Genomic DNA, 16,637 nt, shown 5'->3' with positions numbered 1-16,637 from the left:
AGTAATCCGCCTGCCTCTGCCTCCCAAGTACCCAGCACCTGTTATATTTTAAAATAGCCTTAGTTAACCTGGGGCAGGGCAGATTACTTCTCATACTGGGGCAGGTATGGGATCCCTGCCCCAATCCCATGCCATCTGGTTCTAGTAATTTCTATCAAGCTACTTTCCCATGTATAATCCTGTGTCTGTGTCTTGATTGATTGCTAGCGGATTATACTGCTGTAGTAATAATTATAGGCCTAATAGTAAACATTATTAGGCCATATCACAACAAGTGGCACTTGGTGGGGTCAATTATTGGGCAATATTGGTAAATTAACAACAACACTGGAGACATGGCTCAGAGGTTAAGAGCACTGGCTATTCTTCCAAAGGTCCTGAGTTCAATTCCCAGCAGCCACATGGTGGCTCACAACTATCTATAATGAGATCTGGTTCCCTCTTTTGGCCTGCTGGCTCACATGCAGGCTGAATATGATATAGATAATAAATAAATAAATCTTTAAGAAAAAAAAAACCTTTTTTCTTGAGTCAAGGTCTTTTTTGTCCAGGTCCTTACTATATAGCTGAGGCTGGCTTTGAACTCATGGCATTCCTCTTCCTCTGGCCTTCTAAGTGTTCAGATTACATATATGTGCTACCACACCTGACCAGTTTTTCTTTTTTCTTTTCTTTTTTTTGGGGGGGGGGGAGGAGGCAGGATTTGAAACAGAGTTTCTCTATGTAATAGCTCTGGGTGTCCTTGAACTCACTCTGTAGACTAGGCTGGCCTCGAACTCACAGAGATCTGCCTGCCTCTGCCTCTGTCTCTGTCTCTCAAGTGCTGTGTGTGTGTGTTTCTGTGTGTGTGTGTGTGTGTGTGTGTGTGTGTGTGTATGTATATGTATGTATATATATATGCTTTGATTGTTTCTTAGCCTAAAATCTTCATGCTCTTAGTAGTTAGATCAGTGTTTTTCTAGTAGGAAATACTTAATGTTTTAGACCTGTTTGCAAAATAAACTCTAAAGTTCAGGACTTCAGAATTGCTTGCTGGTGATTCATATTTAGTCTTGTGCAAATAGTTGTCATAAGGCTTATTTTAAAATTGTCTTAATTACATCTTTATTTTGTTGGCATGGGCTGTTCATATGTCAGGGTGGAGGTTAGAGAGCCTTTTGTGGAATTTAATTCTCTTTTACCACATGAGTTCCAGGGATTGAATTAGGTTGCTAGGCTTAGTGGCAGATATATTTACCCAAGAAGCATCTTCACCAGTCCAGGTTTATTATTTTAAATATGTATCACAATATAGGACAACAATAAAACCCTGTTGAGTACACTTAAGTACAGGGGCTTATCCTGTAGCTCAGGCTGGGATTAGTAAACTCAACTGTGTACTCGTCTTGAATTTGTGATTTTTCTGCCTCAGCCTCCCCAGTGCAGGGATTATAGGTATGTGTCACCATTCTTGGACTTAATGGTTTTGTTGTTGTTACAGTAATTATTTTATTAGTTATTATAAATTTCTTGGTGTGCCTAACTTATAAATTAAAATTTTATCATAGATGTATGTGTAGGGCAAGTATATACTATATGTAGACTTGCTATTCATACTTGTCATTGCTGTGACAAAATACTTGAAAAAGCAACATTAAAAAAGGAAAGATTTATTTGGCTCACTCTTTCAGAGGTGGTAACCCCTGGTGGGTCGTTTGTATTGCTTTGAGCCTGAGGCAAGGCTAACCAGTGAGAGTCTAGCAGGGGCTGCTTACCTCATGACTGCCAGAAGCTCAGATCCAGGCAAAGAAAGAGCGCTGTGAGCCAGGTTTATCTTCCCAGGATATCCTCCAAGTAGGTCCCACCACTTTATTTCACCACCTCCCAGTAATGTAAACAGATACGAATCCACCAAAGGATTAGTCCATTACTTAGTGTAGAGGCCTCATGACCTCATGCCTTTTCAGTGATTGGGTTAACCAACTGGAGACCAAACCTTTAACAGAGGAGCTTTTCTGGGGACATTAATTAAATTTTTGTAACTTTGCTATGTTTGGATCACTAAACAGTAGATATTATAATACAGCAATTTGATTTAACAGAGCTACAATAGAAGAGGCATATTCCAGATCAATGACAAAACTAGCAAAATCTGCAAGCAATTATTCACAACTTGGGTGAGTTAATTTCTGGCTGTTTTTCAAATGTTTATCTAGACAAAGTTCTTGAGACTATTCAGTTTCTGTTAAGAATCTGATAGTTTGTAAGTATATTGATATTCAGTGATATATCTCCTAGTGGTTATACATTTTAGAAGTGTGTTAGACAATTTCCCATTTGTATATAACAGTGTATTTACACAATCTAAAACAGCTATGAGAACACTCAGTGATAAGGTTGTGGTGCCATTGATATCTGTTGTTGCACAAATGAATAGTCATTGAAAAAAACGTCTCTATGAGCATGTGACTGTCTGTATTATGAACTTACTTAAAATGTTTATTTTATGTCAATGTATTCCTGGTAGAAAAATGGCATTGAAGTTACTCAGTCAGTCAGAACAAAGGTAATGAAATGTTTTTCTTTTCTTTCTTTTTTTAAAAAAAAATTGAGCTGGGGGTTGGTGGTGGCGCACGCCTTTATTCCCAGCACTCGAGGAGGCAGGGGCAGGCGGATCTCTGTGAGTTTGAGGCCAGCCTGGTCTACAAAGTGAGTTCAGGACAGCCACGGCTACACAGAGTGTCTCGAAAAACAAACAAAAGGTTGAAATTAAAATACAATCAGTTTATTTTCTTCCTTCTCTTTCCTCCTTCCTCCTTCTCATCTATACCCATTTACGCTCTCTCAAATTTGTAGCCTCTGGTTCCTTAATTGTCATTGCAGATATTTATATGTTCATGTGTATATAAATATATAAATACAACCTCCTCAGTACTTACAATATTTTATGTTATTTCAAGGCTGACCATTTGTTATTGGATAACCAATTGAGGAGCTCTTCCATGGGAAAGAGTTTCTCATACTCTCAGCATCTCTTACTTGTCTGTAATTCTTTGTCTAGAATTAAGGCCTCATGAAACTTATTTCTTCAATGTAATCATTTAATATTGTTAAGTTTTTAAGATTGCAGTTACATACATGTAAAGTATTATTCTAGTTTTTGGAAGTCCAATTATAGTTGGTTGTACTTTTGCAGTGATCTTTGAAAACTCACTTAACTTACCAAGGGTAGTGTGACCTGTGATCCTAACACTAAGGAGGCTAAGACAGGAAGATGGCAAGCGGTAGGCCAGCCTAGACTACACAGTGAGACCATGTCTTAAAATTAAAACAGCAGCAACAGCAGCATCAATTCACCTAGAAGATGAACTTCATTTAAATGATTAAAAACATTTAAAAATTTCTTCTGTTGTTTAATAGACTTACTGTATCTTCTTTTGAAATTTTTATGTTCTTTATAAAATGAAAATAAGACTTTACTTGCAGTGAAAACATACAGGTATAACACCTGTGGAAAAATAATTTCATAATATAAGCTATATCAAATCCAGAAGGAATGGTTAATTTTATTATCTTTTTCTTTTGTTTTTTTGAGACAGGTCTCTCTGTATTAGCCTTGGATATCCTGAACTTGCTTTGTAGACCAGGCTAGCCTAGAACTCATATATCCACCTGCCTCTGCCTCCGAAGTGCTGGGGTTAAAGGCTTGTGCTACTACCACCTGGTGTCTTACTTAATTTTATGTGAATGAGTGTATTTTTCCCTGCATGCATATATGTATGTCATGTGCTTGCCTGTTGTCCATGAAGGTCAGAAGAGAGCGTTGGATCTCCTGGAACTGCAGTTAGGACAGTGGGTGCTGGTTGCTTCCAGGTCTTTGGTAGAACAACAAATGCTTAAAACTAGGGAGCCATCTTTCCAGCCTCCCATTATTATGTTTTTGTTCATCTCTTAAGAGCATAGAGATTTTGTTGTTGTTGTTTTTGGTTTTTCGAGACAGGGTTTCTCTGTGTAGCCTTGGCTGTCCTGGACTCACTTTGTAGACCAGGCTGGCCTCGAACTCACAGCGATCCGCCTGCCTCTGCCTCCTGAGTGCCGGGGTTAAAGGCGTGGGCCACCACGCCTGGCTCTGAGCATAGAGATTTTAGATACTGTTTTTGTATATTTCGTGTATTTTTTCGAGAAGTTTAATTTTCTATGTGTTCAGTTGCATTTAGGTATAGTTTGAATTTCTCAGTTTGTCTATTAATATGATGTATATTACTTGCCCAGAAAAAAAGTTGTGCTATCAAATGTACATGTGTGAACACAATAACATGTGGAAAAGAAGACAAGAAAAGCTAACCTTTAGGGGATGACACAGGGCCAAATGCAAACACTGAAAATGAGTTATTAAAGAGGACATAAAGCTAATTTATTATTATTATTATTATTTTACTTTTTAATTTTTTTTTAGGTGTTTTTGAGACAGAATTTCTCTGTGTAACCACTCTGGCTGTTCTAGACTCAATTTGTAGATCAGGCTGGCCTCGAACTCACGAGATCCACCTGCCTCTGCCTCCCAGAGTGCTGGGATTAAAGGGGTGCACCTCCACAGCTAGTGTTTTTATTTTTGTTTTTGTGTTAGCTTTAACTGTCATGAATTTATTTATTTATTTATTTTTGTTTTAATGGTAGATGATAAGTACATAAAAATATATTCAGTAGTGAAAGTATAAAATCCAATGTGAAGCTTCACAGCTCCCATTCTAAGTAGCTACTCTCAACTGTATAGAGATTTCACCGAGTTCTTTGGTTCTGCTTAATTTTGTGTATGATGATTTTTCCCTTTAATTTGAAAATTTTTTATAATGAAGTTTAAAATAAAATTTAAAATATATGTGTGTTTTTGAATTTGTGGAACCAGAGAGATGGCTCAGTGATTAAAGCTTTTGCTGCTAATTCTTAGCCCCCACATTGTGACTCACAACCTTCTGTGACTCTAGTTCCAGGGGTTCAGTGCCTTTTTGGCCTCCTTGTGCACAAGTCACCCATACATGGTATGCATGCATGCATGCAGGTGCACCCATATACATAAATGAACATACAGTTCTTTCATGCAAGTGGGTGGGAAGGTAGGGCAGAGGGCACCTTTGTGGACTGAGTTCTCTTATACCTTTACATGGATTCCAAGGACGGAACCCAGACTGTTGGGCTTACACACCAAGCACCTTTACCTTCCAAGCCATCTTGTTGGCCTCAAGAGCCCTATTTTTAGAGAAATCTTACACATTTTATCCCTGTTTTGGTGTAAAGAATCCATTGGTAGTGAATGGTAGACTATCTTAGCTTCCTTGTGAAGCTCAGGCTCACAGGAAGTGAAGCCCATGTTTTCAGGTATCTTTTTTCTCAGAACAATCATGGTCTAAGGAATTTAACTTCTTTGATTGTTCCCAGCTAACTTTTTTTCTGGTTAGGAATTATAGCAATTGGCAAAGAGTATATGTTAGAATAAATGACTGTATTCCTCCCAATCCCCAGACAGATTTCTCTGTGTAACAGAGCCCTGGGTGTCCTGGAACTCCGTTTGTAGACAAGGTTGGCTTTGAAACTCACAAAGATCCACCTGCTTCTTTCTCTCAGAGTGCTGGTATTAAAGGCATGTGCCACCACACTGGGCTGCTATTTGTTTTTTTCTGTTAGCAGCTTTATTGTGGATACATTTTGTTGTTGTTTAGTTTTGTTTGTTTTTTTTTGTTTTGTTTTTTTTTTTTTGAGACAGGGTTTTTCTGTGTAGCCTTGGCTGTCCTGGACTCACTTTGTAGACCAGGATGGCCTCGAACTCACAGCGATCTGCCTGTTTCTGCCTCCCGAGTGCTGGGATTAAAGGTGTGTGTCACCACACCCGGCTCTATTGTGGCCACTTTTAAAGCAAATATTTGAGCACAGTATTAAATACCCTTAGAAAATTCTACACTGGCCAGCCTGGTTTAAAATAACCAATAAAGGTTTTATTGCTAGCTGGACGGTGTTGGCAGAGGCAGGTGGATGTCTGTGAGTTTGAGCCCAGCCTGGTCTACAGAGTGACTCCAGGGCAGCCAGGGCTACATGTAGAGGAACCCTGTCTTGAAAAATTAAAAAAAAAAAAAAAAAAGAAAAAGGAAAAAAAAAAAAACAGGAAAGAATTTTTAAAAAAAGATTTATTTATTTATTATGTATACAGTGTTCTGCCTGCATGTATACCTGCACACCTGAAGAGGGCACCAGATCTCATTATAGATGGCTGTGAGCCACCATGTGGTTGCTGGAAATTGAACTCAGGACCTTTGGAAGAGCAGACAGTGCTCTTAACCTCTGAGCCATCTCTCTAGCCCGGAAAGAAATTTTATTGCTATCCAAGGGAATGGTAATTATAGAAGTCCTTAGATGTATCTGAGACTGCTGAACATTTTAAGTCTTTACTATTTGAGAAAAAGGAGGGAAATATGTCACATATTCCATACACTGTCAAAAAGGGGAACCTGCTAGTATATCGTTTAAGTACACAGGCCTAGTTACAAAGCTCTGATAAAGGTTTCAGATTACTGCGGTTGAATAATTTGTGTTTAGTTGTTGAAGGCACAAAGAAATCACATGTATAATTGATTTTGCGTATTTAAATTCAAAAGAGAAGGTTTTATTGTTGTTACCTTTATAATTATGGTGTTGGGAATCAAACCCAGGGTCTCTTACATGTGAGACAAGTACTGAGTCATTGAGCTATGTCTCCAACTCTAGAGAATTTGTTTTGTTTTTGTTTTTGTTTTTGGAGACAGGGTTTCTTTGTATAGTCTTGGCTGTCCTGGACTTACTTTGTAGACCAGGCTGGCCTCGAACTCACAGAGATCCACCTGCCTCTGCCTCCCAGGTGTTGGGATCATGTGTGCGCCACCACACCCAGCTCAGAGAAACTTTTGATAAAGCTTCTTTAATGGGAAGCTAGTAGTTAGAAAGTTTGACAAGTGAACTTTTAACACTATGTGATCATAAAAAGGCTTGTGATGTGTCCAAATACAATTAATGGCAAGAGCTATGAAGATCTGTGACATAAAATTTACCAAGTTTTGTGTCCCAGTGGTTTAAAAACTATTTATTTATTTATTTATTTATTTCTAAAGATTTATTTATTTATTTTATCTGTGAGTGTTGTATCTGCATGTACACCTTCACACCAGAAGGGGGCAACAGTAAATTACATTATAGATGGTTGTGAGCCACCATGTGGTTGCTGGGAATTGAACTCAGGACCTCTTGGAAGAGTAGACAGTCCTCTTAACCCCTGAGCCATCTCTTCAGCCCCTCAAAGACACTTTAAACAATCAAGGACAAACACACAATAGGTATGGGTCATAACCAAGGACAAACATAATCAAGAGGTCATTTCTCTCTTTCTTTTTTTTTTTTTTAATTGGTTTTTGAGACAAGGTTTCTCTGTGTAGCCTTGGCTGTCCTAGACTCGCTTTGTAGACCAGGCTGGCCTCTAACTCACAGTGATCCGCCTGCTTCTGCCTCTGAGTGCTGGGATTAAAGGAGTGGCCACCACATTTCATTATCTTAATTTCATCTTTTACCTAGAGAAAATTACTGAGTATAGCATTATTGATTGTGTTGGGTTCAGTTTAGAACCTTAAACTTTACTTTCTTTTTTTTTTTAAACCAGTTACTACTTTTTTTAGTAAATTAATCCCCATATTGTGCTTTTTCCTTAGGACATTTGCACCAGTGTGGGATGTGTTCAAAACGTCTACAGAAAAATTAGCAAATTGTCATTTGGATCTTGTTAGAAAATTACAAGAATTGATAAAAGAAGTTCAGAAGTATGGAGAGGAGCAAGTAAAATCTCATAAAAAGGTAATTATTTACTTGTTAAAGAATTGAGAGGTCACATGCTGAGTGCTTTACAGCTCATTTTATTGAACCATTTCTTATCAAACAGACTAAAGAAGAAGTTGCTGGGACTCTGGAAGCCGTCCAAGCCATTCAGAACATAACGCAGGCCCTCCAGAAGTCTAAGGAAAATTACAATGCCAAGTGTGTGGAACAGGAACGTCTGAAAAAAGAGGGAGCAACACAAAGAGAAATAGAAAAGGTAATTATAATAAAAATATTTTTATACTTCCAAAGTACTTTCTTTTTTGTATGTGTTTATATGTGTATGGTGTATGTAGAGCACATGCATGCACATGTGGTGACCAGAGATCACTCTGTCCTCTTCTGTCAGTTTCCCTTATATTTTGAGGCAGGGTTGACTCTTACTGAACTGTAAATAACTGAGCTAGATTGATTAGAGGCCATTGAGTCCCGCAATCCAAAAGTCTCTACTTTCTTCATTACCAGGAATACAGAAGCACATCACCGTGCCTGGCTTTTATATAGATGCTTCCATGGCATGAACTTTACTGCGCTCTCTCTCCATCCCTGGTTACTTTCATAGTAAGACAATTGATGAAGTAATTTAGTGTATTAGGAAAACATAGTTAACCAAAGACAAGCTTTAAGTATATGTTGTTGCTGACTGACCAAATTTATGTTGCAGTGTAGTGGACCATAATCTTTTCCCCTATTCTGTTTTAATTCAAAGTAAGAACTATGTAGACCCTGCTTTCCTCAAACTCAAGGATGGTTGCCTCTCTGATTGCTAGCATTAAAGATGGGCATAGCTATCACCACCCTGGCTTTTTTCCTCTTAAAGCACTTCAGCGATTCATTTATTTGATGCATATCTCATGTAGAAATAATTTTGAAATCTTTGTAAAATACTTAACATATCTAGTGTGAAAAACAAATGCATACTTTTGGGTAGAAGTTAGATGAGGAAAAAAAGTTGATAGGATTTGGAGTAATAAGCTCTTTTATAGTTTATATTATAAATGAAAATTGGGAGGCAAGAAAAAGATGAGGTACAATTAAATTTATAGTCTGAAAACTTTCTGTTCCAGACACAGCAATTATAAATAAAATATAAACAGAAAAGCCAAATTTGATAGAATCCAGAGGAAGAGTATTGTTTTTGGGGGTCAGAAGCTTAAAATTTGACTCTTACGTGACAGGGGGAACAGAAATTCCCCCCTTATGATGAGGCGTTAAGAACCTGGCTCACTGCTGAAAGCTGTGTAAATCCTAAGACTGTGGGAGAGTGGAGTCTTAGAGACAAACTATAGGTACACAATTCTGGCGCAGAGTCAGTCTGTAGAACCGGTTCGTGGCTCTTTTGCCCTTGTCCCTAACATTCTAACAGGGAAGTAGTTTAAACTGTCGTTAAAAACCATAGGCTAAGCTATCTCTTGGAGAGCTGGCAGTAGATAACCTGAGAACTAGGTGGCTGGGTGTGAGTGTCAAAGCATGACACGTGTGGAGGGTGCTCTGCTCACGTGTGTCTTAAGAGCCGCTCTTCACTTGCATGCTGAGGGATGGAAAGAAGAGGGAAAACCTGAACACCTCCCATTTGGAATGAGCAAACAAGTAAAATTCTAGAACACAGTTAATAGATCTAATATTGAGACAGGTCACTAATGCATTTACTAATTGGAATAAGAATTCTCGGATGCAATTTAAATTTGAAAAGCATCAACAAAAATAAATGTTTGTCTTAGGTTGTGCAAAGAAAGAAGTGAAGATAAATCACCCTAGGGAGAATTAAGGAGTTAATGAAGGCGCGACGGAATGAAGACTTACTGCATAGAGCGAGCTAATTTGGAAACCTGGGAATGAAAAAAATACTAAATTTTTTTTTTTTTAAGGCAACAGAGTTAAAAGTTATAGTTAAAGAAGAAATTTAGAAGATAGGATACTTTGAATATTAAATGTTTTAACCAAAATGCATGGGACCTGAATTTTTCTTGAATTACTGGCTCTTTTCCAGATTTGGGATATTTATGAATTATTATTAATAATATTAATATTATTTTGAGACAGTTTTACTTTGTAGCTCTGGCTGACTTAGAGCTCACTATGTAGACCAGGCTGGCCTTGAACTTAAGAGATCCACTTGCATATTCCTCCCACTGCTGGGATTAATACCATCCGCCAGTATGCCTGACTGGGTGTGGAGTATTTACACCTATTTATGCAAATTAAATTGTTTTGGTTTATAGTTTATGCATATGTATTAAAGATAATATTTTAGTTATTATTTTGTATCTGAAGCCCCACTGGATTTTTCTACTGTGATATCATGTTTGTTTCAGGTTTTAGGTCTGGATTGCTTAGCTTGTGTTAAGAGTCCCAGAATATATTACAGAGAAGTAAACTTATCCTCATTTAATATTCTATAACATAACATAACATAACATAACATAACATAACATAACATAACATAAATTTCTAAAGGAATGAAAAAAGAATCCAGAGAATAGTATGCGACTACTGCTTGGAGAATTAGTCATTTAGACTGAAGTCAGAATTGAAGATGAATTTCTTCATTTATAGTCTCCAGTCTGAAATTAAACCCACTAACTAAATACATGTAGACTTAAGGATCAGAGAAAAAGAAAATGTGAAAAGCTAGGAGCCATTTTTATTTTCTCCTCAAATCTCTGAAATCACAGATGATTGTCTAATTGCTGTTGGTAACTTGACATTTATGATGATGCTTTGTTTCTTGTGCAAACTTGCTTGCATGACTAAACAGCTGCATGGTAGCTCAAGCTAGCCTCAAAACGCCTTGTTCCTCTTATGTAGTCAAGGATCATCGTGAACGCTTGGTCTTCCTTCCTCTGCTTCCTGAGGACAGTTCTGAACCACCACACCAGTGTGCAGTGTGCAGTGCTGGGGATTGAATCCCAGGTTTCACATGCACTGAGCAAAACTATTACCTGAGCCAGCCCTCACCAAGTTAGTATTATACCTTCTAAGTAAAGACCTGAGTAGTAAAACTTTTTAGAATTCTAGAAACTATTTGAGGAGCAGGAAATGATGCTCCAGGAGCATCCTTCCATCTCTGAAGTGCTCATCTGATGTACATCTAATATTGAGACACAGATCTTCTGTGTCAAGTAACGTTCCTCCAAACAGTTAACTTTATTACTACTAGTGTTATCAGTATCGTGAGAGGCTGTTATTACATTGTCTTTACTGGCATATATTTACTTGGAAAATTATTTTAATTTCCTAGTTCCTTAATATAATAAAAAACAAATTTGCAAGTTTGTTTTAGATAAGCTTTAGAATAGATTATTGCCTTAATGAATGATTTGTTTAATTATATTTTGTGATGGACTGTTGTACTATTGTATAATTTGTATTGAGTAGTTAATAAATGTTTTGGTTCATAGCCTCTTGCTATTCTGTTATGTGGTTTAAAGCTAAATACATGAATTCCCTTCTGTCTTCAAGAAGCTTCCCATTTCTTGGAGAGCTAAAATATACTATTAAATAGTATAGATAGATCCGGAGACTAGAGAGAGGATAGAGTGGTGATTTGTAGGGAGAAAGGAGCATGATTTTTGTATAGAACACGTGAAAAGGAAAAACTATGGCTAGGTATGTGCCTCAGTGATAGAGCACTTGCCTAGCATTTTTTTGTGTTTTCTTAATTTGTTTTAATTTAATTTTAAGTTATTTTTCATATATTTTGATCATATTTCTCCTCCCCATCTCCTCCCAGATCTTCCCCATCTCCTCCCAGATCTTCCCCATCTCCCTGCCCACACAACCTTATATTCTTTTTCTCTTAAAAAACAAAAACAAACAAACAAACAAAAGACCAGTAAGATGACAAAAAAAGCCCAAGTGAAACAAGAGCTCACAAAAACAAAACAGGGAATTTGTTTTGTGTTCGGCATGCAGCCTGCTTTGGAATGTGTTTGGTAATATTCAGTAGCACCTCATTGGAGAAAACTGATTTTTCCCCCCCTTTGCTAACAGATTATCAATTACAAGTAGTTCTTGGTTAGAGGTGTGACTGGTGTCCACTTCCCCTTTTTGATTTTGGGACCCCATCGGGCCTGAACTTACGCAGGTTTTGTGCTTGCTGCCACTGTCTAATTTCATATGTGCATCAGTCCTGTTGTATCTTGAAGACATTGAAGTCATCCATCACTTCTGGCTCTTACAGTCTTTCCATTTCTTCCACATAGATTTCCAGCCCTTCAGGGGAGAGTTTTAATGACGATATCTCATTCAGGACTTAGTGCTCGAAAGTCTCTCACACTCTGCATGTTGTCCAGTTGTTGGTCTGTGTTCCCATCACTTCAGGAAGCTTTTTTTTCTTCTTTTCTCCTCCCACCCCCTCTCTTTCTCTCTTTCTCTTTCTCTCTTTTTAATTTATCTATTATTATGTGTACAGTGCTCTGCCTGCATATACACCCGCAGGCCAGAAGCGGGCATCAGATTACATTATAGATGGTTGTGAGCCACCATGTGGTTGCTGGGAATTGAACTCGGGACCTCTGGAGGAGCAGACAGTGCTCTTAACTACTGAGCCATCTCTCCAGCCCTCTCTCACTTTATTTTTTATGTATACAGTGCTCTGCCTGCATGTATACCTGCGGGCCAGAAGAGGGTATTAGATCACATTACAGATGGTTGTGAGCCACCATGTGGTTGCTGGGAATTGAACTTCGGACCTCTGGAAGAGCAGCCAGTGCTTTTAACTGCTGAGCCATCTCTCCAGCCCTTCAAGAAGCTTCTTTGATGTGGGTTGATGTATGGGTATAGCAATATGCCATTAGGAGTCTGTGGTGGCTTAATAGAAATGGCCCTTATCAACTTAGGTGTTTGCATGCTTGGCCTGTAGGGATTGGCACTATTAGGAGGTGTGGCCTTGTTGGAGTAGATGGGGCCTTGTTAGAGGAAATGTGTCACTGGCTGGCTTTGAGGTTTCATATGCTCAAACTATGCACAGTGTGGCCCACAGTCTCCTGCTGCCTGTGGATCAAGATGTAGAACTCTCAGCTTGTTCTCCAGCACCACGTCTGCCTGCACGCTGCCATGCTTCTTGCCTCCATGATAATAGACTAAACCTCTTTAAACTGTTAGTCAGCCCCAATTAAGTATTTTTCTTTATAAGAGTTGTTGTGAGGGGCTGGAGAGATGACTCAGAGGTTAAGAGCACTGACTGCTCTTCCAAAGCCACCACATGGTGGCTCAGCACTGTATATATAGCAAATAAGTAAATCTTAAAAAAAAAAAAAAAGTTGTTGTGGTCATGGTGTCTCTTCATAGCAATAGAAACCTTAAAACAGTGTCATTTTATTGCTATGTTCCTTTAGTAGAGTAATAACACTAGATTTTCTCCTAGGCCTATGACCTGCCTATTCTCAGATTCTTGGCTACTTTAACAGTGTCAGGTGTGAATTCCATCTCATGGATTGCGTCTTAAATCGAAACAGAAAGTGGTTAGTTACTTAACTAACATTTCTGCCACTAATACATAAGTATATCTGTCAGTAGGTCTCTCTATTGGATGTCTCAAGGTTTGTAGCTGGGTGATATTAATGATAACTTTCTCCCTTGGAAGCATACAGAGAGCCTTCTAGTACCATGAACACTAGTCAATACAGGTGGAGTTTCTAGTTGGATACTAGCTCTGCTACTCTGAGTTCAGCGATACAAGTAAGTGTTGTCTTCAACAATAGGGCCGTACATCAGATTATGGAGAGCAACCAATAGCCTTGGCAATACCTGCCATGTTTGGGGATTTCCCTGGGGCCTCTTTTTGCCGATGACTCAGCAAGATACAATCTATTCCTAGCACTGGAGGTTTTACTTGGTTTGCCTAGGATTTGTAAAGTCCTTTATTTGACTCTCTAGCATTGCAAAAAAAGAAGGAAAGAAAGTCTGTGAGGGGTTGGAGAGGTGGCTCAGTGGGATAAAGGTCAAGAGCGTTTGCTACTCTTCCAGAGGACCCAGGTTCAGTTCCCAGCACCCATATTAGGTAGTTCATAACCATCTGTTGTGATCTCATCAGATTATTGTGATCTGTGAATTCCAGCGTTAGGAAACCTTATGCCCCTTTTCTCTACACGCATCTGCACTCTTGTTCATAGACTCACCTGCAGACATACGCAGCTACACATACTTTTAAATAATAAAAACCAGATCGTCTGATGATCAAGACTATAGAGCTGTTTCTGTATTGACATCCAATACCTTGTCCTTTATCTTTGACTTCTTGTTCTGTAGCTCATCTTAGTCAAATTCATCAACCTTTAGACAGTAGGGATTTCTTCTTTTTCCTCCACCCCAAAGCCTGGCCTGCTACTCCCCACCTTGGCCTGGTGCTCTTGTTGCCTACATACCAATGTCTACAGCAGTGAAGACTGCAGCTGTGTGTCTACCCCAGTACAGAGCTACTTAGGATATATTTTTCCCAGAATATGTTTCACCCAAGGTTTATATTGAGTTCTGTGATGTTACTACTTTCTGATTTCTACTCATGTGTCGGTTATTTACAGAGTCCTTGAGGAAGAGATGTCCTATATAACTTTATATTCTTCTTTTATTATATTTAGTATTTTCATTAAGTAACTGATAAAATAAAACTATATTATTACCATTGTATTTTTATAAAAGAGATCTTGAAAATAGATAAAAATTAAAACATTTATTGGTTTACTGGAACATTTTAGAAACTGAGAACTATTACGGTAAACCAATCTTTTTAATTTTGAGTTTGGTTTATAGACTTCAATCAAACATTAAATGGAATATATGTGCATTAATGAGAGAAAAGAAAGACCCAGAATTACAGAAAAATGTGTCGGGTGCCTTCTGATTGTTGTACCTTTTGCATTGTTTCTTTACAGTTTCTCAAAGCTATTGCTTAGGATTATACAATATTGTTCTGAGTTATAAAGTGTTTGAACCGTTTTTTTTTTTTTTTTTTTTTTTTAAGGTTTATTTATTACATGTACAGTGTTGTGCCTGTATGTACACCTGTAGGCCAGAAGAGGGCACCAGATCACATAGAGGGTTGTAAGCCACCATCTGGTTGCTGGGAATTAAACTCAGGACCTCTGGAAGAGCAAGCAGTGTTTTTAACCTCTGAGCCATTTCTCCAGCCCCACATGTTTGAAACTTTTGAATTATATTCCATTAGACTGAAAAAAGAGTCCATGTTTAATTTTTTGTTTTGCTTGTTTTTGTTTTGGCTAACCTGGCTGTCCTTGAAATTACTAGAGATCTGCCTGCCTCTGCCTTACTTAGTGCTGGGATCACAGGTATATTCCACCATGCCCAGCCATGTTTAATTCTTGAGTTATTGTCTACCTATAAAAAAAAAAAAAAAAGAAAAATCATTAAGGCAAGCACTAAAGGATTAAAGTTTGTTGTTTATCAAACCAAACCCTTTGTTACTTCATATTACCTTACATTAAGAAAGAAAGATGGTTAACCTTAGTTTAATATGCTTTTGTGTGGTGGGATAAAAAGATGCCTCCGCAGTTAAGAGTACCAGGTGGTCTTGCAGAGGACCCAGGTCTGATTCCTAGCACTCATATTGTAGCTCACAGCCATCTGTAACTCTGGTTTTAGGAGATCTGGTGTCTTCATATGCCTTCCAAGGGCACTAGGCATGCATGCTGTTTGCAAACACATACATGAAGGCAAACACTCAATACCCATAAAATTAAAACAAATACATCTTTTAAGAAATGATTTTGTTTTGTTACAGGCAGCTGTTAAATCTAAGAAAGCTACAGATGCTTATAAACTCTATGTGGAAAAATATGCATTAACAAAAGCTGATTTTGAACAAAAGATGACAGAAACGGCTCAGGTTGGTAATTTCTTCTTATTTTTGAGACAGGGTTTCTTTGTGTAGCTTTGGCTGTTTTGGACTTGCTTTGTGGACCAGGCTGGTCTCAAACTCAGAGCAATCTGCCTTCCTCTGCCTCCGGAGTGCTGGGATTAAAGGCGTGCGCCACACCACACCTGGCTATCAGGTTGGTATTTTTAAGGCTTTAAATTTAAGACGGGATGCTTATATTTGTGTACATTGATTAAATAATAGAATGTTTCTGTTTAATTTTCTTGGTGTTAAAAAGCATTTCAGTGTAGTAGTCATTTATATTGGCATCTTGTTTGGGAGATGTAAGGCCAGCATGCCAGAGTGCTAATGCTTGTATACCAGTTACTTTTCACACACTGTGACCGAACACCTGAGAGAGAGCTGCCTGTACCTTGGCTTGTGGTTTAGTCTGTCGTGATAGAAGAAGACAGAGAATATGAGGCTACTTTCTTATATCTTAGTGGATCTGGAAGCAAAAGTTTGGTCTGGAAGTGAGCCAGCCTAGACTCCTCAAAACCTGGCCCTGTCTTCTACATCTACCAGCTAGGCACATTTGTCTAAAGGATTCCATGATCTCCCAGAATAGTTTAACCAGCTGGGGACCAAGTGTTAAAAGACATGAGCCTATGATGGACATTTCATTCTCAGACTATGACAGTACTATAAAAGCTTATTCAGTTTAGTAAGAAGAGCTGTTTAAAGATACGTGAGGAAAATAAAGGCTTTGGTAGATGGTGAAGACAGTGCTGCCTGTCAGGCTCGAATCTTGATTTTATTTTCTGTGTAAGAAGACTACTGGAAGATATTCAGTACTGAAGATATAACCGAAAACAAAATAATGAAAAAGCCTTGTTCTCAAAGGACTTAAATTTTAGTGAATGGACGTAGACAGGAAACATTTGTGTTCTTT

General features: G+C 38.2%; 1 protein-coding gene across 1 annotated transcript in view; it reads left to right on the top strand.

Moving 5' to 3' along the window:
- Positions 1-16,637, top strand: part of Fcho2 (FCH and mu domain containing endocytic adaptor 2) — a 95,265-nt gene that overhangs the window by 11,350 nt on the left and 67,278 nt on the right. The window contains exons 3-6 of the mRNA XM_051172471.1: positions 2,082-2,156; positions 7,707-7,848; positions 7,934-8,086; positions 15,611-15,715. Coding sequence (XP_051028428.1) covers positions 2,082-2,156; positions 7,707-7,848; positions 7,934-8,086; positions 15,611-15,715 — 475 coding nt within the window. The remainder of the gene's footprint in view (positions 1-2,081; positions 2,157-7,706; positions 7,849-7,933; positions 8,087-15,610; positions 15,716-16,637) is intronic.

This window comes from Acomys russatus, chromosome 30, assembly GCF_903995435.1.
Source record: "Acomys russatus chromosome 30, mAcoRus1.1, whole genome shotgun sequence".
Lineage (NCBI taxonomy): Eukaryota > Metazoa > Chordata > Mammalia > Rodentia > Muridae > Acomys > Acomys russatus.
This window is presented reverse-complemented; position numbering and strand designations above follow the sequence as displayed.